This window comes from Grammomys surdaster, unplaced genomic scaffold (genome assembly GCF_004785775.1).
Source record: "Grammomys surdaster isolate TR1022 unplaced genomic scaffold, NIH_TR_1.0 308952, whole genome shotgun sequence".
NCBI lineage: Eukaryota > Metazoa > Chordata > Mammalia > Rodentia > Muridae > Grammomys > Grammomys surdaster.
Genome location: NW_021625922.1, coordinates 19,716 through 41,794, shown reverse-complemented (window position 1 = coordinate 41,794; position 22,079 = coordinate 19,716). Strand labels below are relative to the sequence as shown.

Sequence of the window (22,079 nt, the reverse complement as noted above, 5' to 3'; positions counted from 1 at the left end):
TGGGGCCCAGTGGACCCTGTCTGTCTCTCTCCTCAGTGGGGCCCAGTAGACCCTGTGTCTCTCTCTCCTCAGCGGGGCCCATCAGACTCTGTGTCTGTCTCCTCAGTGGGGCCTAGCAGACCCCATGTCTCTCTCCTCAGCAGGGCCCAATGCCCTCTCCATTATTACTGGCAATAGGGCTGAGCAGTACGGGCCACTAGGTCAAGCAGACCCTGGGTACACGCTACAAGATATGGTCTGGAGCTATGGAAGAGGAAGAACATTCCAGATAGAGAGGTGGTCACAGATCCCATATTCCCCAGGAGCAAGACCTGTAGCTGCTTCAGAAGACAGCAGATTCACATTAACTGGAATTCAGGTGTTAATGACACAGGTAAAAGGCCTGTATTCTACCCTAGTGACCTCCTCTGGGCAGACATCAGCAGGGCCCACAGAGGTGAGCGTGAGCTGCTTGGCCTGGCTGTTGAGAGCACCACTGCTGTCTTAGCAGGAAGCTCTAGGACTGCAATGGCCTCACAGACAGTGCCTGGATGCGGGCCCTTTAACCTTCTTGAGCATTATCTCAGTCATGCCTGTGAATGGAAGTGGCACACAGTGAAGAGATTCTGGACATAGCCTTCCATGTAGATCACATCGTCCAAAAGAAACAGCAAAGCTGAGGTTAGAAAGGATGACCATTGAGAGCTCTGAAGTGACCTCTGAACACCGGGCATGGTGGCTGGGGTCAGAACACCTGGCTCAGAAGGTACAGAATACCCTGACCGAGCTTCCTCTGTCTCGAGGAACAAGCTGAGTAACCTCTGTGAGACCATTTCCTTCTCTGTGAGGTGGATGCCTGTTGGCTGTTCTGAGATGCTGTATGAAGAGCTTGCTACACAGTAGGTGTTAAGTGACAACATTGCTTCCTGGACAGGGTGAGGAACACATAGGCAAGCGATGGGTAAGGGTGCTTGGTTCATGGGCTCATCACTTACCCACCTGTCTTCTCTCAGGTAGGAGGCAAAAGGCAAACATCTGGTCTTCTGAACGACATTGGCGCAGTCAAGTCACACCAAAGCCACCTAGTTCCCATGAAAGTTTCTCCATGCAACCTCAAGACTTATTCTCTCTCAGTGACCATCAAATGGTACTAAAGACTCTGTCTCACCTAGCCTCCGCATCCCGTGAATCTTCAATGGGACTATACCACCCAAGTCCCACCTTCCATGGCCGCTGGTTTCATTAAAGTGTAGTGTAACGAAGGGGCTTAGCTCAGTACCCATAACCCTGTTACAAATGCACGCTGGTTCCAAGAGCAAGCTGTTCTGTGTGTCTGGTCTGTTTTTGTTTTTAATTTGGGGGTATCTGGGGCTCACATGGTGATTTGATTCCAGAGCCCAGTGTGGATGGAGCATCTGGCACATGATAGCATGGCTTTCATATCCTATAGGTGGATGAGAATGTTAGTCACTGTAACATCTGCTGGTTCTCACAGTAGACTGGAGCAGATGCTCAGAGTGGACTCCTGCTACTGCCATGGCCCTTTCAGAACTACATCCCTGCTGTCTCAGTCACGCTTTGCTTTTTAGCAACTGGGATCCATGATGACTCTCCCTTAGTGTTGTGGGAGTCTGTTGTCTGTTGGTCTGTCATGTAACACCAAGACCCAGAAATCTGTTTAAAACCCTAGGCCAGCACTCAGTGGGCTCAATGCTGCTTTTAGCAGCAAGAGCTCCATAGAGCAGCTCCTGCATCTAACCCTAGCTGGGTACTTCCTCTTTATTTCGGGGAGCTTTTCTCTACCTGGAAATTTCCAGAAGGAGACTATAGAACCCTCAACATGCAGGTACCATAGACCAGCTGCCCCAGCCCATGGCAATCAGTTTCTGTTCCAGACCTGGCCTCAAAGGAGGACAGTAGGCACAAAATAATCCCATAGCTGCTGGCTGCTAAGACATGGTGGATGCTGTGTCCCAGGCCAGCAGGGCATATTTATCTTTCAAAATCGAACAGCACCTTAACAGTTTGACCAAATTAATACAGTTCATGTCTAGCTTGCTTGCACTGTCCTAGCAGGGTAGAAAACAGTTACTCAGAACCTCTTCCAACCATACCCTACTTGACCCACTTGACATAGCCAGGAGTTTCCAGGTAGGCAGGGCAGAGATGGAATCGGGCATTGGAGTGCTCTTTCAATTCCCGGAGAAGCCTAGAGGCTAGCTGTATCCCTCCGTAATAGAAATTCGATAAGGGAATCCAAATGTGAGAGGCACATGTGCTATGCCTACCCACTCCAAAACTGAGATGTACAAACACCAAGATTGCTTCTCACCCTCAAGTCTATGGTCCAGCTTAGTAAGTCTCGAAGCCTCTAGGCAATGTTTCTTTGTTCACTGTGCCTCCTTTAAGCTCTCTGCAGGAAGTTCAGTGTTGTGACTGAAGGACTGGCAGCATGGAGCTCTGTGTTCACCTATGCTGGGCATGTGGGCTCCTTCTGTATAGCACAGTTCTCTCAGCCTATCAGGGAGCAACCAGCCACATGGAGTATGGTGTGTGTGTGTGTGCGTGTGTGTGTGTGTGCATGTACATGTGTGTGGCCAATGAGGCTTTCAGCTGAGGAAAAAGTCTTGGGACAAACCTAGAGCATGAGGATATCTGTGATTCTAGACTAGCTGGGCAGCTCAGCTCTCTCACTGTTTGACTGCTGCATACTCCATGACTACTGCTGAATGAGCTGACCTCGTTTCCAGTCCCTCCAACACCAGTGCCCAAGCCATTTCATGCTCAGAGCCACCCATGGCTTCCAGAAGTCCTGTGTCAGCAGAGCTCTTTCCCAGGCTTGCTTTCCTAACTGCCCCATCCAGCTTTTGAATCCCCGTTCTTACTCTGTTCTACTAAATGAGCCTGTCCACACTCAGGACAGACAGATAAACCCAGAAAAAGCTTCTTACTCCATGTCGACCGAGTGCTAACCACTCTATGCAGTGTGGGCCACTCACCAACTGCCCATTATAGTTATGGGAAATGTTAAGGTTAAGGGTTAGGGTCTGAGTCATGGACAGGGTCAGGGATGAGAATGAGGGATTAGGGTTAGTGTCCTAGTTAGACTTTTTGTCAGCGTAACACAAGCTGGGGTCACCAAGGAAGAAGGAATTTCATTGGAGAAAATAGGCAAGTCTGCGGGCATTTTCTTTTCTTTTTCTCCTATCTATCTATCTATCTATCTATCTATCTATCTATCTATCTATCTATCTATCTATCGATATTTTGGTTTTTCAAGACAAGGTTTCTCTGTATAGCCCTGGCTGTCCTGGAACTCACTCTGTAGACCAGGCTGGCCTCGAACTCAGAAATCCGCCTGCCTCTGCCTCCCAAGTGCTGGGATTAAAGGCGTGTGCCACCACTGCCCGGCTTGAATTTTTTTGATTAATGACTGCTGTGGGAGGGCCTCCACTCACTGGGAGTGGGGTCACCCCTGGGCAACTGGTCATTGCTTGTATAAGAAAGCAGGTTTAGCAAACTATGAGGAGTAAGCCAGAAAGCAGCCTCTTTCACAGCCTCTGCGTTGATTACTGCCTCCATGTTCCTGCCTGGAGTTCTCACCCTGACTTCCCTTCTGCCAAAGTTAATTTTGGATTCCTGGTTCTGTGTAGAATTTCATTGGAATTTTGATTAGAAAGGGGGGACAAAGAACTCCAGTGTTCCTCAAGTCCATCTTCAGCCTCTAAAGTGAAATTAAGGTTTAAATAGGGGGCCAGCATCGGCATATCTGGCCATCTCCAGTCAAGGTGTGGCCCTACCCATTACTGCTGAGGCTCTAGTTGCTTCAGCAAGGTGTTCTGACAAGTTGATAGGCTGTGAAATCTCTCTGGGGCGAAAGTCTCTCATCTTGATTGGTCTGGCTTTTGGCTTTTCATCCAGCATGAGATTACTGAGGAAAATTCCAGTCTCTTAGGGACCTCTGTTCTGATAGCCAAAATCAGGGTCACAGTGACTCTTTAGAATAACTTCATTTCCACTAGGCTGATGACAAGGTGGCCTCTTGGGGAAGAGAAGACCTTGTTGCCTCGTGGACGCATTAGGGGATCAGACTTCAACTCCATGACAGAAAGACCTTATGCAGAGTCTTGTAGTGCAGGCCTCCATGTGGAAGAGAAATCCCTCCAGACACAAGGCCTTGCTGAGTCTGTTCTCAGCCACAAGAAAGGAAAAGATCTTAGCATTGCCAAACTCTGAGCCAGGCTTCCTTCAAAGAGAAAGTTCTCTCTAGCTGAGAGCCTTGAGCTTAGCAATTGGCTTCTCCACAGGAAAGACCACCCTTGCCCCTGTCCCCGTAAGTTTGTGCCACCCCCAACGCGCGAGTACACAAACACACACACACACACACACACACACACACACACACACACACAGGTTTGCTTTCCTCAATCCAAGTATCCACCAAAGGGAAAGATCCTAAGCCAGGCTTCTGCCTTTGAGAATAGAAGGCCCACTGGCTGCAGATCCATCCTCAGATGAGCATGGGGCTCCTGTACAGGAAAGTTAATGACCTTCTTGAGGCTGAACACTAAAAGTCTAAATCCAGACATACTCCTTGGGTTATGGAAAACAGTCCTACCATTGAGGCCTTATTCTAACCGAAGCCAGATCCTTATGGAAGGGAAGGGGAAGAAACACATACCCACACCATACTCCATAGGGAAATGAACACTCTCCTGTTGAAATCACAAGGCTACACGGTCAGCACTGTGGCTATTTAAACACTCGGGCCAACCCTCTCCAAACGCCTTGACGTCAGAACTACTATAGCCCCCCCCTCCCCGCCCCCCTCGAATCAACCCAGGCACAGAGATGCGCGTATTGCCTTCTGGGATTAGTAGTTTTTCTATGAGGTCTGCACCACGGAAAAAAGCCGAATGGAGTTGTCTGGAACTACAAGACCCAGAGTTCCATGAGTCCTGTGGGAGGAAGTGCTGGAAGATTGTGGGTGGGTGTTCCAGTTTTTAAGCTGTAGTTTGGCGGTGAGTTTACAGGTAATTCCTGCACGAATCACAGGCTCTCAAAGAGTGGGGATTCCGGAAAGGGAAGGAGCACACTCACTAGAAAAGGAGCCTCGGGTCTCACACCCCTTCGGGACATGCCCGGCGTGTCTGAGGCAGGTGGCTGCGAGGTATCTCCTGGCGAATGAACCTGCTGTTACCGCCATGTCTTCGGACTTCTTTCTGCAGCCTTTGGACGGCGGTCCCCGCGTGCCCGTGGGGCCGGGACAGACTGTGATAGGCCGCGGGCCGCTGCTGGGAGTAAGTGTGGGAGTTACTCCCGGGCGAGGGCAGCCTGAGTTTGCTCGGCTGAGGCTGTTTGTGTCTCCTGTCCTAGGGAACTCCACGCCTTGGCTCTGCTTGTCAATATTTTATAGGTTTGTAGGTTTTCAAGCAAAGTTAGTCAAGTCCCAGACATTTCTTTTTAGTGTCTGTAAAACGTGGGGAAAATGACTTAACATCATTATCCTATCCAGCTGGCAAATTGGGGCCAAATCCAAGTTGAGCCAAGTTCGGGTTATGAGATGTAAAATGTAAACAGACCAAATAAATAAACAAAAACGTTATTAGTATTTAAAGACGAATAGTACTCTAAAGGTTAACGTGTCGCATGTTGACCATCAAAGCTCACAATATTTACAGTACTGTATGGCCCATCACAGAGAAGGTTGATCACCCAGTGACCTCCCCTGAGCTTTTTCTGAGGGGCTGGTGGTATCCCTTTGTAGTATCGGTAGCTACCCTTAAGTTGTCTGGGTAGTGAACCAGTCATTGTTCCAAAGAGATACACTTAAATTTACTACTTTCAAAACTTTCGAGCCAGGTGCTTTTTATTAGCCTCGTTCAAATGAGAAAATTGGAGTATAAACTGGTCATTAAAAGGTGATACACACGTACAAATGGCCACTAAGCTATATAGTCTTTACCCTCTTTGGGAAGAGTAGAAACCAGAACATTTGCAGTTTGGAGTATGAAATTATATTCGGTGGTATTCAACCATTTAGCATTGCCACAGGACATATAATTTACAAAGGCCACTCTAGAGAACCTGGCGGTCGAGTTAAAATATCACAAGGGAGAGATGGGTTAACCATTAAGATCCTGTAACTTCCTATAGAGGACTGAATTTCCAGCACCCATGTTGGGCAATTCACAAATGCTTGTAATTCTGCCTCTCTGGGCAGTGTACACACATGCATATTCTAACACACAAATATACATATATAATAAAAAATTTTTTAAATTCACAAATTTGTTTTAAAAATCTCTGCTGTTTTTTTCCCACCTGAGTGATATTTTCTGTGTCCTTGCTGTCCTATTTCCTGTTTTTTTTTCCTCTTCTTCACCATTATCATATGAGTTTTGTGCTCCAACATAGATTGTCAGATTGGTGTTTCTTTCTTGAGTTTTTTTTTTGCAATCTCCATCTCTAGATTGTGCTTTAGGTGTTGATATGTTTTGCTCTAACTGTTGATTCTTGGAGGATGTATTAGTATGTTAGAATTTAGGTTATCTTAAATATATTTGTCTTTAAAGAGAGAGCCTCACTACATAGCCCAGGTTGCCCTTGAACTTGCAGTTTTCCTGCCTCACTTCCAAGAGCTGGGTTTACAGGCATGTATGTACCCAACTTTTTTTTTTTTTAAGAGATGATTTTTGTTATGAAATAAACCATGTGTCCACCAGAGGTCACACTATACTTTTGTTTTATTCAAAATATCCTTTTCTTCCTGGTGTTAGGCATACTTAAAAGATAGACATAAAAGATCTATTATTGTTTATAGTTTGTGTTCAAAAGTCAAGGAGCCTTAGATGGGCTGTTAGAAGAACCATCTCTCTGTTTAATGGTTTTATCATGGCTTTCCTCTGATGGTTAGTGAAGTACCAATGAAATCTTGGTACTCAAAAATAGGAACGTCTTACTCTGAGCTGCAGTGATTTGCATGTCTCTGGTTGCTTCTGACTGATCTGACAAGGGTCTAGTCATGTGATTATTTTCTCACATAAACCATCTTTTTATAAGTAGGAGTAATGTCTTGAACACTGGGTATTCTGAGAGTGACTACCCAAGTTACCTACATCCCCTGGGCTTTCAGGACCCAACTGTGTAAAACGAATACTAGCTGCAGAAGCATATCACAGAACATAAAGGAGTCTCAATTTTTTTTTTTTAGGTTAGGACATATACTTCTTTGAAATAGCCATATTTTAAATGAAGTTTTGAAGATTTTTTTTCTAGAAATTAATTTTTTAAATTAACTCTTTTTTTTGTGGAAGAATGACTTTTTGTGGTCCTCACACTGTTGTGACCCTGTGTGTTTCATATCATTCAGTGTGGATTTTGAGAGATGAGTACTGACTGGTGGCAGTTTCCATGTCTTTGCAGCTTTAATGGGTTTAACTTTACCCGCTGCTATAGTGTGCTTTGAGAATTGATGTTGGTTCTGCTGTATGCAATGCTTATCTTCAAGTACTTGATGGTAAGTGAGCCAATCGTGAGACGGGTAATAGAATCACAATATTGTATAGTTGTTGCTTGAGAGGTTTTTCTCATGTGTCAGACCGGGCTCAAAAATCAAACAAGTAAATCTCAACTATTACATTTGCTATGAGGACAGTAGTTTTCAGCGTTTAAAATATCAGCAGTTTGGAACGTTGATGTAGGCAAATGATTGTGAGTGTAAGTTGACAATTTTAACTCAAAACAGGAAGTGATTATATTGAAGACATAGACGCTGATCTCTTCAGTGTCAGTGTTTGCCTTGGGCTGGTTTCCTCCTGCTTTTTTTTTTTTTTTTTTAATTGCCACATGCGGTCCCAGAACAGAAATGCGGGTTGCTTATCTGCATCTGCCTAGCCTTATAGTCACACCCTTCAGATTTACCACTTAATTTAAGACAAGCTGAATTTTTATATTTGAAATGTTTCCTAACCAGTACATACTGTTTATATCTTTCTTGTTTGGTAGATTCATTAGTAGGAATCCTGTCTAGGTATGTTTCATATATGGGAACTGGGGGGTTTGGGGCCGCATAGACTACAGGGTTTTTTGGTAGTCATTTACTCTTTCATGACTTTGGCGGTCTTCTCTCTTCACCGTTTCGTTATCTGTTAAGTGAGGGTAGTTATTTGACATGCAGTTCTTGAGTGAATGATATATTTGATGTCTAGCGTATAATGTCATATGCATTGCTAAGGGTTTGTTTATTTTCCAGGAGGTGGCTGTATTTGACACTTTTTCCTTTGTAGATAACAGACAAAAGAGTATCCAGAAGACATGCCATTCTTGAAGTGGCAGATAGTCAGCTTCGAATCAAACCAGTGAGTATATGGATTATTTTAACCCTTTGCCTCTTGCCCTTCTAGCAACTGATTGGAGAAGCCTAAGGCTTAAAACTAGGGAATTTATGTCAGAACCCATTCTCCTGATACCTGGAAGATAAGTACCTAAATAGTAACTTATTTCTCATACTACAGAGCTGAGTCTGAATGGTTAGATTTATGGAAGATGATTGCCTATGTGTAAATTGTAATTTTGTTCATAATTTCCATAAGAATACCTGTAACATGGGTAAGTACACGTCCTGGGTAAGTGAGACCCTGAACTCTGATCCCTGGCACACACGTGAAAAGCCATGTTTGTCTGTAACCATAGTGGTGAGGGGTGCTGAGACAGTGCACCTGCAGCTTGCTGGCCAGCTGGCCGAGCTAAAAATGGTAAGCTTAGGTTCAGTGAGAATCTCAAGAGAATAGGGAAGAGTGTGGCAGGAGAGGAGACTCCTCTCCCTCCAAGGGTGTGTGCAGTGTGTCCCTCCCCGAAACGGGGGAGTGTCAGTAACTGAGCAGTGCTTGGTTTCATGGGTCAGATAGGAGAGTGAATGAAGTCACTCAGTATTACAGGGGTTTCCACACATTTCTAAGGCTCTCGATGTAGAATTGAGTATTTGTAACTTGTAGAATTTATTTAGTTTCATTGTTTTGTAGATCGCTTTCTCTGGAAGCATTTTCTTCTGGCTGGACTTTTAATCCTTTACTCCGTAGCCTGGGTGTCAGTGCTTTGCAGGGGTGATCCCAAGTCGACAGAGCCCCTCTCTTCCATTTGCAGACTCCGTTGTACAGGAGAGTGAGGCGTGTGTCTGAGGGCACGTTCGCTTTGGAGTGGTTTATTTGGTGGTGAAATAAATGATGGAACTGAATCCACTGACTTTTGACATTTAAGCTATTTTGTATTCTCGCCCCATCCCTGGCTTGTGCTCTACTTCTGAGTTGTACCCTAGCCCTGCGATGTCATTGTTTTTGTACTCTTGTCTATTTTATAAGTCATTACTTCAATTTACACAGAATTTTACACACTATTTCCTTTTATTATACTATGCTAGACTATTGTTGCAATAATAGCCTTTTTAATACTAATAGTACTGGGAAAACTTAAGTAGAACTGATGTTACCCCATCTTGACCCCGAATATAAGACATTATATTCTTCTGTCCTCAGGTTGTACCAAGTGCCTTGACAATGTGTCAGGGCTGTTCTTGGCACCCTGGGGCTGCTGTACTTCCTCTCTGGATCTTCACTTTCTTACTTTTCTTAGTTGAGATTGTTAAGCTCATTAAATATGAGGAGTTGGCTTTTGTGTCTTAAGTATCTACTGAATGCCTGGACTGTGTCAGGTTCTTAATATAGCTGACTGCATGAGTCAGAGCTGTGGTGAGAAGCGTAATAAAGCAGGTATATCCGGGGCTTTTATAAAAGCACTTACTTTTCATTATCCACTTTCTAATGTCCTTCTAATGAACTACCATGGTTCAAAATAAAGAAGTTCCTTGTTCCTGAAGGACCTTAGGGAAGAGTAAGGGGGATTTCTATTCCTGTTTCTGATATGTTATATATTTAGATTTAGTTGGTCCAAAAAAGCAAGGATGGATAATAATCCATTTGGCCCCAAGTGAAAGATTTGTGACAACACTCAACATTCTGCAAGATTTAGCTGGATTGCTCTGTAATCCACAGTAATGTAAGGAAGAGTGGAGACTTCAGCTTTGGATTGCTAGATCCCTTCAGCGCTTTTGATGATTGGATTTCTTTTTTTTTTAATGAGCTCCTAGACTTTTCTGGATTGTATTGTTAATATCCAAATCCTACTGATAGTAACATGTACAGAGAAATAAACCAATATGATTTTTATAACATATGTAAAGTCTTAATTACACTTATTTGTTGTGTGTGTATGTACATATCAAAAATACATTATTAGGAGACCATCCTGTTTAGTAATGCATGGAGATTTCAAGTTCATTTAACAATTTTACTGTTGTTAACCAAAGACATTTTTATTCTAAAACATAAAATAGTTAAACAAAACTTGTTTAATGTGTATGATGTTCTGTCTGCATGTATGTGTTCCATGTGTGCAGTACCCATGGAAGCCAGAAGAGGGCATTGCATCCCTTGGGACTGGACTTACAGATGTCTATGCACCACCATGGTGCTGGGAATCAAACCTGGGTCCTCTGCAAAGAAACAGCCCATGCTCCTAATCACTGAACAGTCTCTCCAGCCCTAGAATTTTTCCCAATTAGCTCATTATAGGTACTTAGTTCTCCCCAGGTTTGGGTGAGAAGTATTCAGGCGTACTCTTCCTTCTGTGGCTGTGTAAGAATGCTGATAATGTGAATGTGCACAGATAAAAGAACATGTTAATAGAAAATTTTCCCATTAAGTTTTTCCAGGACCCAGTGACAGATTTCTGCTTAGGATTTAGCAATGTCCAGTTAAAACTGTTTTCTTTGAAGACAGACTTCACCATTACTGAGTCATTAATTAGACTATATTCCAATCATAAGGCCACAGTGCATGACTTTACTAATAGTATCTTTTGAATACTACACTGTGCTGGATATATTAGAAACCAGAACAAAACTTCTTTGGGGCCAAGGAGATAGGTAGGTAGGTAAAAGCACTTGACACACAAGCCTGAAGTCTTGAGTAGACGACTCCAGAGCCCATGTAGATAATAAACAGTGATGTGTCCCTGTAAGCTGAGCACTCCTACAGATGAGAGTGAGAGTCCACTGTGAAGAAACAAGGGGTGGTGTCTCAGACGGAAAGTCAGAGCTAACTCCCATGCATACTGTGGTACATGTGCAAGTTTCCACATGCAATAAACAATAAACATTTTAAAAAGTACAGATTATAGATAGCGAAAGAAAGTTTAAAATACTAAAGAATTTTAATTATAACTGTACTTAAGCTTATCTTTTAAATTTTATTTAGTATAATTTTTTTCTTTTTGGAATTTTCTAGTAAACGTGATCCTTAGATATAGGAGGAAGGAAAATATCATTTTACCCTTTTCTTGGTATTGTTTTTGGAAACTTGACATTATGTTAACAACTTCAAGTGTCAAGGTTCTGGAAAAGGCCTGACCTTAGATACTCAGCAACTTTTCCAATGAGAATTAGAATCTGATATTTTTTAACCCTATGGAGTAATTTTTTTCTCCATTTTATTATTTCTGATTCATGATTATTTAACTATTAGGTATTTTCCTTAAAAAATTTCTTTGGTTTTAAAATTGCTGATTTAGTTTAACAAATTTTAGTGATTTAGTTGAATAACATTTTAGATTATAAACAACCATTTAATCTGTCTAGTTTCAGGCCCTTGTCTACTTTAGCACTTTTCCCTGCTAAGACTTCTTACCGGCTTGTGTTTGCAATTTTTGAAGTGCCTTTCAGAAGGAATTTAAAAAATTATTTCTGAGAAAACTATCTTTGGTAATTGGAGGCAATCAGTGGAAAAATGCAATCTAAAATAATTAATGTAGTATTAGTTTTGTTTTTTGATATGTGCCAATTACTCGTAACTTCAATCTGAATGATCCTCATGGAAGGAGCTTTGTTTAAAAGTACAATTGTTCTTCTAAGATAGCTGCAGAGAAAGCAGTCATGCTCGAGAGACACGATCATCGTCTCCTGCCTCCTGGTTTTTCACTTTTAAATTGTGTCAGAAATTATTAGGAGAAACTCCATGCAAACAAGCGCTGTTTCTGGGACAGGTGCACTCTGGATAAACAGTGGGGACTCTTCCATGCTGAGAATTATTTTTTTAATCTTTCTTATCCATTGAGTAGTTTGTTTAACTCATCACTTGATAATTTTGTTTGTTATCTTGGATTCTTTCAGAAATGGGGGGTAGAGCCCCTTTTCTTATGTAAATAATTATAGTCTGAGGTGCCAGACTTACTAATCTTTTAAGTATAATTTTATACTTAATTGTTTTGATACCAGAATTGTGGATCATTTCATAGTCAGTGTATTTTTCACAATCTGCTACACCGCTCTCTTCTTTATTGATTAGATCCATAGGAATCCATGTTTCTACCAGTCCTCAGAGAAGAGCCAGCTCTCGCCAATGGAGACACATGTGTGGAGCCGGCTGAATCCTGGGGATAGCTTTTCCTTGTTACTCGACAAGTACGCTTTCCGTGTTTTCTCTGCAGAATCTGAAGTGGAAATGGAGTGTACTCTAAGGTAAGATTGCCTGGTGAGAAGTGAGTGAGTAATAGTGTTTGTATCCGGTTCCTCCACCTTCCCTCATGCTTCAGGGAGGTCATTCTAGGGCTGAGCCATATTTGGGCGGCAGTAGTCACATAATTTGTTTTTCTGGAAAACACTTGGCTTTGGATACTTCAGCCTTGTGGTGTTTGCTCCAATGTGTGCTGTCTTTTACCTTTGTATTCCTAATGTTTCCACAAAACAGAAAATCAGTTACATGTTTCCTTGATTTTTTAGCTTTCTTAATTTTTAAGGTATTAATTCTGACTCTTACAGGTGAACTTTCTTATAACACTATAAAGTACAGAGTTGGAGGACTGAAGATATTAGGTAGTAGAATAACTGCTAAATTACAAACTAGTTCCTGAGCTAGGTGCTAGGCAGCTGCTGGGCTTCAGTTTTCAGGCTTTAAGTGACAGAGTTCAAATACTAGACCCATAGAACTAATTAAAAATATTAAATATATATTATTTATGATATATCACATATTATTTATGATATATCATATGTGATGTATATTGAGTAGTTTGTTTAACTCATCACTTGATAATTTTGTTTGTTATCTTGGATTCTTTCAGAAATGGGGGATAGAGCCCCTTTTCATATGTAAATAATTATAGTCTGAGGTACCAGACTTATATTCATATTATAAATAAGTATGAAATATACATTTCTTGATATCGTTGATGTTTTTTTGTATTTTGGAGCTACCTCTATTTTGCATTTGTTACCATATCAATAACTTAAAACTGTTGTTTTCAGGCCTGTGTTCATTTGCTTGACATTGAAAAGCCAATACATGGCAGAGAGTTGGTAGAAAAGCAAGTGTCCTCAAGAGACAGCACCCTAAAAAGTGGAGGGGGCTTTCTTCTCCCAGAAGACCATCTTGGGGAGGGAGAAGAGATGCATGGGCAGTGTGGTAGGACAGCCGTGTGCTGAGTGTCAGAAGGCAGCATCTTCATCATCAGGCGTGGGCTTTTTCTTTGTATTTTATTTTATTTTAATTTATTTTCCTGACTGGAAACTCAAAACTCCTAGGGCTAATAATCCCTGTGTTCCTTAAGACAAGCCCAGTATTTGTCTGCAGGTTATCCATCCCAGCAGGTCACACACAGACATGGGATAAGGAGGGATGTCTTATTTTCTGATGTTATCTGAGGGTTGCCACGTGTTCTAGTTTTTAAAGAAAGATTATAGCAGTTAAGGGCTTAGTCATCTAGGTGTTTTGTATAGAATGTAGAAGAGAAAGGGAGGTAGGGGAAACTCTGCCAAACACAACTGCTAGGAGTAGCCACTGTTACGCTTCAGTATTCAAACATTGAAATCTTCATAACAGTGACTGTGAGGGAGCCACACTACTGATATCTCTGTTGCATTTGAAGAAACCAGAGAAGTTTTGAGACTTGCCTAGGGTTACATGACAGGTCCAGGTTCCAGACTAGTATTTCCAGAATGATGCTCTTACAGACTACCCACTGCTGTACCAGAATGACTGTCTGGGTCCCACTGTGCAAGTACCTAGAGGATGGTGAAGTCAACCTGGTGTAGTCTTACACTGGAATGAAGTAGGGAAGGAGGAAGGGAGGGAGGGAGGAGGAGAGGGGGAGGAAAAGACAGTGGATGTTAGTTCCATGTTGAAACCTGTGACTGTGAGGGAAGTTCCAAGTATGTGAAGTGTATTTTGCATTCCTCCTGCATCCCCAGCAGTGGGTGCAGGGTGGGGGTCGGTACCTTGATTATCAGATTGAGGGATACTGTGATAAGGTAAGACTTCTTTCCTTGGCTAAACTTCATTGATGATGCAGAAGGAAGTAACACAATTTTGTCCCTTGCGGAGATTTTCTTCAAGATAGTCTCAAGGAAAGTTCAGTAAATTTTTGTCATATTATCTTATTTTTCCAAAGTATTAAAATTCTTAACACTTACATTCCATACAAATAATTGCTGGTTTCAAGTACTAATTTTGAACAAAGCAATAAAATGTTGACAGAAATCTCATTTTAATGTGACAATAAATAACTTTAACATTCATTTGTAATTACAGAAGGGTGTGGATTTGGATGGGAGAGGAGCTGGGAGGATCTCAGAAGGGAAGGGATAAAGGATTCAGAATATATTATATGAAAAAAAATGTTTACATAAAATATAAAAAAAAATAGAAATAAAAATAATAGAAATAAAAGAAAAAGGAAAGGAAAAGTTTATAAAATCATTTGTAATTTGTTTAAAATCAGTTTCTTTGTATTAGCATATTTTATATTAAAGATATAAATGAACCCTTAAGGATAACTTAATTACCAATACAATCTTAAGTATGAGGACTATTACTGAAGAACTCACATTTCTCAATTTCAAAACCAGCTACAAAGCGCAGTCATTATGTCTGGCATAATGGCAGACATAGCTCAGAGGAGTTGAGGGTTCAGAAATGAGCCTTTGCTTTACTGGCCCTTACTTTGGACAGGGACACCAATTCTAATCAAACAGGCTCAAGTCGGTTGTCGAGATGGTACTAGAACAGCTGATAGCCACAAGGCAAAAGCAAGATTAGACTTTCACTGTAGATCACACACGAGTCAAAGTGGATCAGACACCTAACTCTAAAGAAGGGAGCATAGGTGTAAATCCTTACCACCCTGCACCAGGTCTAACAGCAAAGTATCAGCATTTGATAAACTGGATTTCTCCCCATTTGGAAACTATGTATGTTTATGAAAACAGTCAAAAAACAAAAAGGACAAGTGAATGACAAAATATTTGTAAATCATATATGTCTATAACATCTGTATCTAGAGTATATAAGCAATTACAACTCAACAACAAAAGGAAAACCTGATTTTAAGATGTTCACCTGATTAGAATACATATTTCCTAAAATGAGCATGAAAAGATAGCACCACTAGTCACTGGAAATTTAAGTCAAATCTATAATGAGATACTCTTAACAATTTGAAAAAAATGCTGATTTCACTCCTAGGCATCTGTAGTACGTGTCGATATTAGCATATGGAGTGACTGGACTTCTCATCTACTGTGTGGTGTTAGGAATGCCACAGTTCATTCTCCTTGAATGCCCACATTGTGATACTTCTTTAGACTTAAAAATAAATGCAGCCGTATGGCCTGGCTCTGCCCCTGTTAGGTTTATGTCCTCGAATTGAAGTCATGTGTTCACACAAAAACATACACATGGATGCACACAGTAACATCATTCATAGTAGTCAAGGTAGGAAACAAACTGAGTGTCTGTCAGCGTTTGAGTGGGTGGGCAAATCCAGAATAATCTAGAAAGGGAGATAGTTCCTGTCATTTCTTATTATTCTACCATTGAAGTTCAAGTCTGTCTTTGAAAGAGGTTATTCCTTATTTTAAAACTTCTGAAAGAAAAACTTAAAACTGTCAATCGGACTTTTCAGTTACACATTTCTGAAATCTCTTATCTTCAGTCTTAGAGGTATATTTATTTTCATTTTGTGTATGTGAGTGTTTGCCTGCACGTATGTGTGTAGGAGCACCATATATGTGCCTGACATCCACAGAGGCTAGAGGAAGGCAGTGGGCTTGGAGTAACAGACAGTTGGGAGCCATCATGTGGGTTCTGGGAGCTAAACCTAGGTCCACGGCAAGTGCTCTTAGCTGCTGATGGCTCTCTTCAGCCCTGGCCCATGATTTTTAAAGACTAATGTATGATGTGATAATATATGAAAACCGTGGACTGTAGTATTAACTGTGGTTTTAGCCTTTAGTTAGACAGAAGGAGCCCAACACCCCAGTGAGAAGTCCTCAGATGCATAGAACTGAGCAGCTTCAAGGCTGCCACTAGACGTGTTATAAATGATAGAAAACAAAGTTCCGTTTTATTTTATAGAAACAGTCAGATGCTTGATGAAGGTGATATATTGAGTGAGATGCAGAAGTCCCCTGTGGTTGACTTACCTGATAAGACAACTGGTGCCTCACAGCTACAAGGAAGCCCCGGAATAACCAAGACCAACTGTCCCACCATAGATCCTATGGTGAGAAACGTAAGACGCACCATTCTAACCTGGTCTTTATTTCAAGAAGAGAAAAGACAACTGAAATCATGCATGCCATGGGTTTGTAAGTTAGTCTGTAGAGAAGGTCACACTAGGCTGACACTTAGGCTAATAGGTAATGAATTTCTTGTAAGAACTTTAACCTTTGTGGATAGCTATGTCAATGCTAATTTTCTTCAAAGTAAATCCTTTTTCAGATTCCCTAAGGATGGGTGGTTACCTTTAGGAAACTATTTATGCTGTTCTTTTAGTCCTCTTCAGATGAATGCAGAGCTCTCAGTGAGCACCAGCCAAATCCTACCCAGAGGAAAAGAATCCTCCCAGTCTGGATGTTAGGGGAAAGTCTAAGTGATCAGAGCCTTTCCACACCTGTTGAGGGTGGAGGTAGGTTTCTGTTTTTGTTGATGTTGAGTTTCAAGGAAACATAAAGACAATGTCAAGGTTCTTTTCAGCAAATAGATGTAGAATGGTGGTTGCACGTGGTATAGGTAGCCTGGGACTTAAATTCCAAGGTGTGGCTTATTGATAGCTGTCTTCTCTATGTATCATGTCACATACAGACACAGACACAGACACACAGATACACACACACACACTCAAACGAGTTGCTTCCATTTTGGTATGATTGATATTCCTATTGATAATATAAACACTTGCTAAACTGCATAGTCTTGGGGATGGATCAGGTTTTTGCATAGAGCTGAACAGAAGATAGGATAATAACATACAGTTAAACAAGGAGGCAGGCTTACTTAATATCATTAGGAACTGCCTCTGTAGAATAGTCTTCAGGCCATAAATATCCAGGGGGAGAAAGCTGTGGTGAATAGTTTCTGCACACATTGTCAACAATCCATGGAAGGCTTTGCCCAACCCTCTTGGAGCTGAGACATTGCCCATGCCAACAACACACATTCACTTAGGACTTCCTTTGTCCCTACAGGCACTTTGGCATTTATTTCCTGAACTGCTTCTGGCCCCTTGAATGTTCTTCAGAATAAGGCCAAGAGACCGAGGCCCATAGGCCAGATCTGGCCTGCCTCCTTTGATAAGTAAACCTGTGTTGGAATCCAGCCATGCTCAGCTGTCTGTATCTAATGGCTACTCTCTGTTATGAAGGCAGAGTTGAGTAGCTGTTGTAGATGTGCCATGGCCCACAGAGCTTTATATTCTGTCTTTTTTTTTTTTTTTTGGAAAAAGATTACTAATCTCTCCTTAGAACAACAATGACTACAGAATGTTTGCATACTTATATCTTAGCTCTAAGGGATTCTTCAGACAAATTTTGGTTATATTCATAATTTACTTAGTCAGAATTTGAGCACTGGTTTTATAAGAGGTGTATTTTATTGTTTTTCAGGGCACATAAAGTCTGTCCTCTTGGGGTTCTCAGTGGAGTGTAGCAGACACAGTCAGCCATAAATATTTTTCTCTTAGTACAAAGTTTACTTAATCTTTTCAGATTAGATGATTATGAATTTGTTGTCAGATGGGACACTGACTGAGGTTCACCAACTATGGTTACTTTTTTATGGTTGAACTTTGGTTACTATATATAATTCGATGTTCGTTGTTACTGAGAGTTTTTAATTTTCAAAGTATAGAGGACATTCTCTCTCTGAGGTTTTGGAGTTTCTAATCTATATTTGAAATAAGTTGGATTCCTAACTCGATGGTGGACATTCAGGATATAAAATTCACTGGGTTATTCTGTGAGCTTTTCTCTTAGAGAAAATTAATGCTACAATTAAAAAAAAATCATAACTAATATGTCAGGCCCTCTCATGTACTTCTGGTGACTCTGAGTTCTTACAGTCCCCTTTTGCAGATGTAAGCGGTGTTCTGAAAGTTGTAGTGAAACAGTTACAGCGGGCACCATGCATCTCAGCCTGGTGCACTCTGGGGCTGGTGTCCTCAGCCACCATGCTGCGGAATGCTATTTGGGATTTGTAAATAAGTGTTTTCCCAGTGGACATTGCTGTAAATGCGACTTTGATTTTGTAGGTGTTCATCCCTGTCATTCAGGCATGATCCCTTAAGATGGGATCTCTCACTGAATCTGGAGCTTGCTGGGCTTTGGCTTCACTGGCTGGCATCAATCCCAAGTGATCTTTCTGTCTTTGCCTCTCCTGCCACACAGTGCTGGGGTTACAGGCCCGCAAAGTCCTCCCCCACTTTTTTTTCTTTTTCTCATTTTGGTGTTGGATATCCACATTCAGATTCTTAAGCTTGCACAGCAAATTATCTTACCCGCTGAGCCGTCCCCCAGCCTGTGAGCCACTTGCTATTTGATCCTTTTAGCTATGTGGAGTATTGCCCTTTGAAGATACAGGAAGTCACTTTCTTCTTATTCTTTGTATCTGTGTGTTTGTGTGTATGTTAGATAAGGCTGCCATCCAGAGGAGTGGAAAAGAAGGAACCTGTGAAGACAGAACCCCAGTGAACACAGCATGGCATGGGAGAAAGCGGTTTATTCCATCAGGAAATCCAAAAAGTGTGTCAGCAGAACAAGACCCTGGGAAGAAATGCAGAAAATCTGGCCAAGAAGGACCAGGTGTTTCATCTGAGGTGATTAAAACTGTGTTGTTTTTTTTTTTTCTTTGTCAGGTATTTGAGACAGGAATAATTGTTCCTTTCAGCCCTTTGGAGAAGATCAGGTGATAGGCATGAATCATGTGCTGGATTTATAAAAAAAGAAACCTAAGCTGCCTTTTAATTTGTGTTTATGTAGTTAAAAACTAGCTCAAATGTTTTTGCTTTACTGAAATATAATTTTTAATATAGAGGAATAATTTGCATTGTTGGATATTGTTTGAAATATTTGACAGTATTTCACACTAGAGAAAGGTGGAGACCTCTTGGCACTGGTTTTAATTTGGCCTCTGTTCTGAAGGCTTGGTTGTGTCCTCTGTGGACTTCATAGAAGCATTGTGGGTCAGCGTGGTGAGGAGACAGATGGTGGAATGGATCCTCACAGAGCATGGGGCCGCTATTCTGCTGTGGCTCTATGGTGGTTGTAGATGTTCATTCCTCATTCAGTGTGTACAGTTCTCTAGAGTGGTCTGGCTGAGCTGACATTTCCTCGATGCTGGTTATTCAAAAAAAAAACCAAGACCCGTTTATTATATGATGTTTTTATTTTTTTAACGTGTGGAAGCTATAGCACATTTTATTAACATAAGCCAGGCATTAAAACAACAATACTTTTATTTATTCTTTGGGAATTTTGTATAATATACCCCCTCATCTCTCACACACCCTCCCCATCCTTTTATCCCTAGCCACCTACCTGAGTTTTCTTCTCCTGACCCCTGTCCGTCAGGTTCACTGAGTGCTGCACACAGGGTTAGTTAGGAGTGAAGTCTGCACTGATACGCACTTGATCTCCAGGGTCACATCATCAAAGAGAACTGAGCGCCCCACCCAGCAGTCACCAATATAAGAGCTCCTCACTGCTGAGAATTCATGCCCAGTGTCTCCCCTCTGTGCTGGCTTCTGGGTAGCTTGAGCTTGCACAGGGCTTGGACATACTAATGCATTTAACTTCATTGAGAGGTGGCCCCAGGGCAGGAAGTCTGCACATTTTTCTTCCTTTCAGAGTGATAGCTTAAGGTGATACTTTTCATGGACTTGTAGTCCACTGGCTGAGCTCTGTGGGTCTCTCAGTCTCAGGAAGCCATGCTGGCCCTGCCTTGGAACAGGATCCACTGGGTCATTGAAATGTCAGCAGCTGTCCCTGAGGTCAGTCTCATGGCTTCCTTCAGATTCACATCCTCTCCTAGGGAGAGACCTGACTCCTTAGCACCTCTCCCAGCTAGAGAAGTAGATCCAGTCTCTAAGACTCAGTGTCTTCGCTTACTGATGGGGCCAAGTGTAATAAAATAAGATGAATTCTGGCTCATATATATCTGCCTTTAAATCTTAATAAAATAGAATTTATCTTATTTAAGCTTCTAGCCTTCATACACTCTATTTGAACAGTAAGCATATCAACTCACTTTGCCTATTTTATAAGAAATTATTTAGAGAACATTAATATATGTTTTAATATGCTTTATCCTGACTAAGTTTGATAATTGTAAGAAAGACTTTAAGAAATACCCTTTTAGCTCATAGCAGGGGGGAAGAAGTAAGCAGATCTGAGTTATTCAATGGTTTTGCCAGGCCTTGATGACGTCAGGAGACATCATATAACAGAGCAGGAGGGACCCCAGAGCTCCACTTGGATGACTGCTCTGCCCTTAGGGGTTTACTTCTCTTTGCCCAGTAGGAAGAGGCCCAAGCTCTCGTGACCTCTGTGCTGGGCTCTAGTGAAGCTGAACCAGAGATCATGGCTAAAGCTGAAGGCCCAAGCCAGACCCTCCATGTCTGCCAGGTTTTTGTCTTAGGTCTTATCCCTGGAGAGCAGCCAGTCCAGATGGGATAGCACAGTGAAGAACAGGAGACAAGCTCGCTCTGAGAGGAAACAATAGGTAGGGTACCCATCTAGTTTGATGCGTGGAGGATGTGTGGACCTTATAAGAACCCAGAACAATATCCAGTAGAGTAGACATTCTCTTTAAAAAGACTGAAAAACAAATTGGAGAGAAGGCAGAAGAGTCACCCTCTGGCCCATTTCCTGCCTGTTTATAAGCAGTGCCTTAAGTGTACACCTGCAATATGAACTCAAGGAGGAGAACCATTGACGTGTCATCCTTCAGAACCTGCAGGAAACTGACACCCGAGATCACACTGCTAGGAAGCTCTAGGCTCAGAGGAGAAGCCTCTGTGCACAGCGGGGATTTTCCTGTTGTACACCTTGGACTGTGAGCGAGTTTTGTGACTAGTACTCTTCTCTTCATGAAGTTAATCGTTCAGTGTAGGATCTTGTCAGGCCTCACAGGTCTTCTGCTGTCCTCACAGGTTATGTAACTGTCCAGCTTATGGTCAGAATGAGGGCTCTTGAATTGATCAACAGAAAGGTCACTGCTGTGGTTTCCATGCTCCTATCTCCTCTGACAGTCCACACTGAAACCTACTCTCCCTGTGCAGTAGCTTTGGCAAGTGCTTGCTTGGTAGACTGCATTCACCAGTGGGTTAAAGTGGTTGAAACAGACTACAGAAGTGGGTTTGCTTCTCTCACTCTGCTGCCACAAGAGATACAAGGGCTCATCTTCCTGTCTTCTGCCTTGTCAGACATGTTTGTCCTCTCTTCCTTTCTGCCCTAAGATGACAGAATAGGAAATTCCACATCAGATGCCAGCAACTTATCATGGTCTTCCCAGAACTCAAAACGGAGAGAATATATTTTTGTCACCTATAAATGACTTAGTCTGATTAAGGCAATAGTATTTCTTTTACGCAGTCTAATTAGAACTGCCACAGGCAGCAGAAGGAAGCTCAACCAAAACACCTGCCTCAAACTGGTATCAGTAAATTATTAAGTTATTGCTTACTGTTATCAAAGCAAGCCCAACACCTACCACTTA

The 22,079-nt window shown here is 41.9% G+C and overlaps 1 protein-coding gene across 5 annotated transcripts in view; it reads left to right on the top strand.

The window, feature by feature from the left end:
• The first annotated feature begins 4,964 nt into the window (after positions 1-4,964).
• The window catches only part of LOC114616184 (aprataxin and PNK-like factor), a 34,486-nt gene continuing 17,371 nt past the window's right edge, over positions 4,965-22,079 (top strand). For 2 of the 5 annotated variants that reach the window (XM_028761703.1, XM_028761705.1), the window contains exons 1-6: positions 5,018-5,279; positions 8,268-8,339; positions 12,378-12,550; positions 16,443-16,590; positions 16,863-16,995; positions 18,995-19,179. In XM_028761703.1, the coding sequence (XP_028617536.1) occupies positions 5,184-5,279; positions 8,268-8,339; positions 12,378-12,550; positions 16,443-16,590; positions 16,863-16,995; positions 18,995-19,179 (807 nt within the window). In that variant the 5' untranslated portion in view covers positions 5,018-5,183. The other 3 variants (XM_028761702.1, XM_028761704.1, XM_028761706.1) reach the window with 2 other exon arrangements.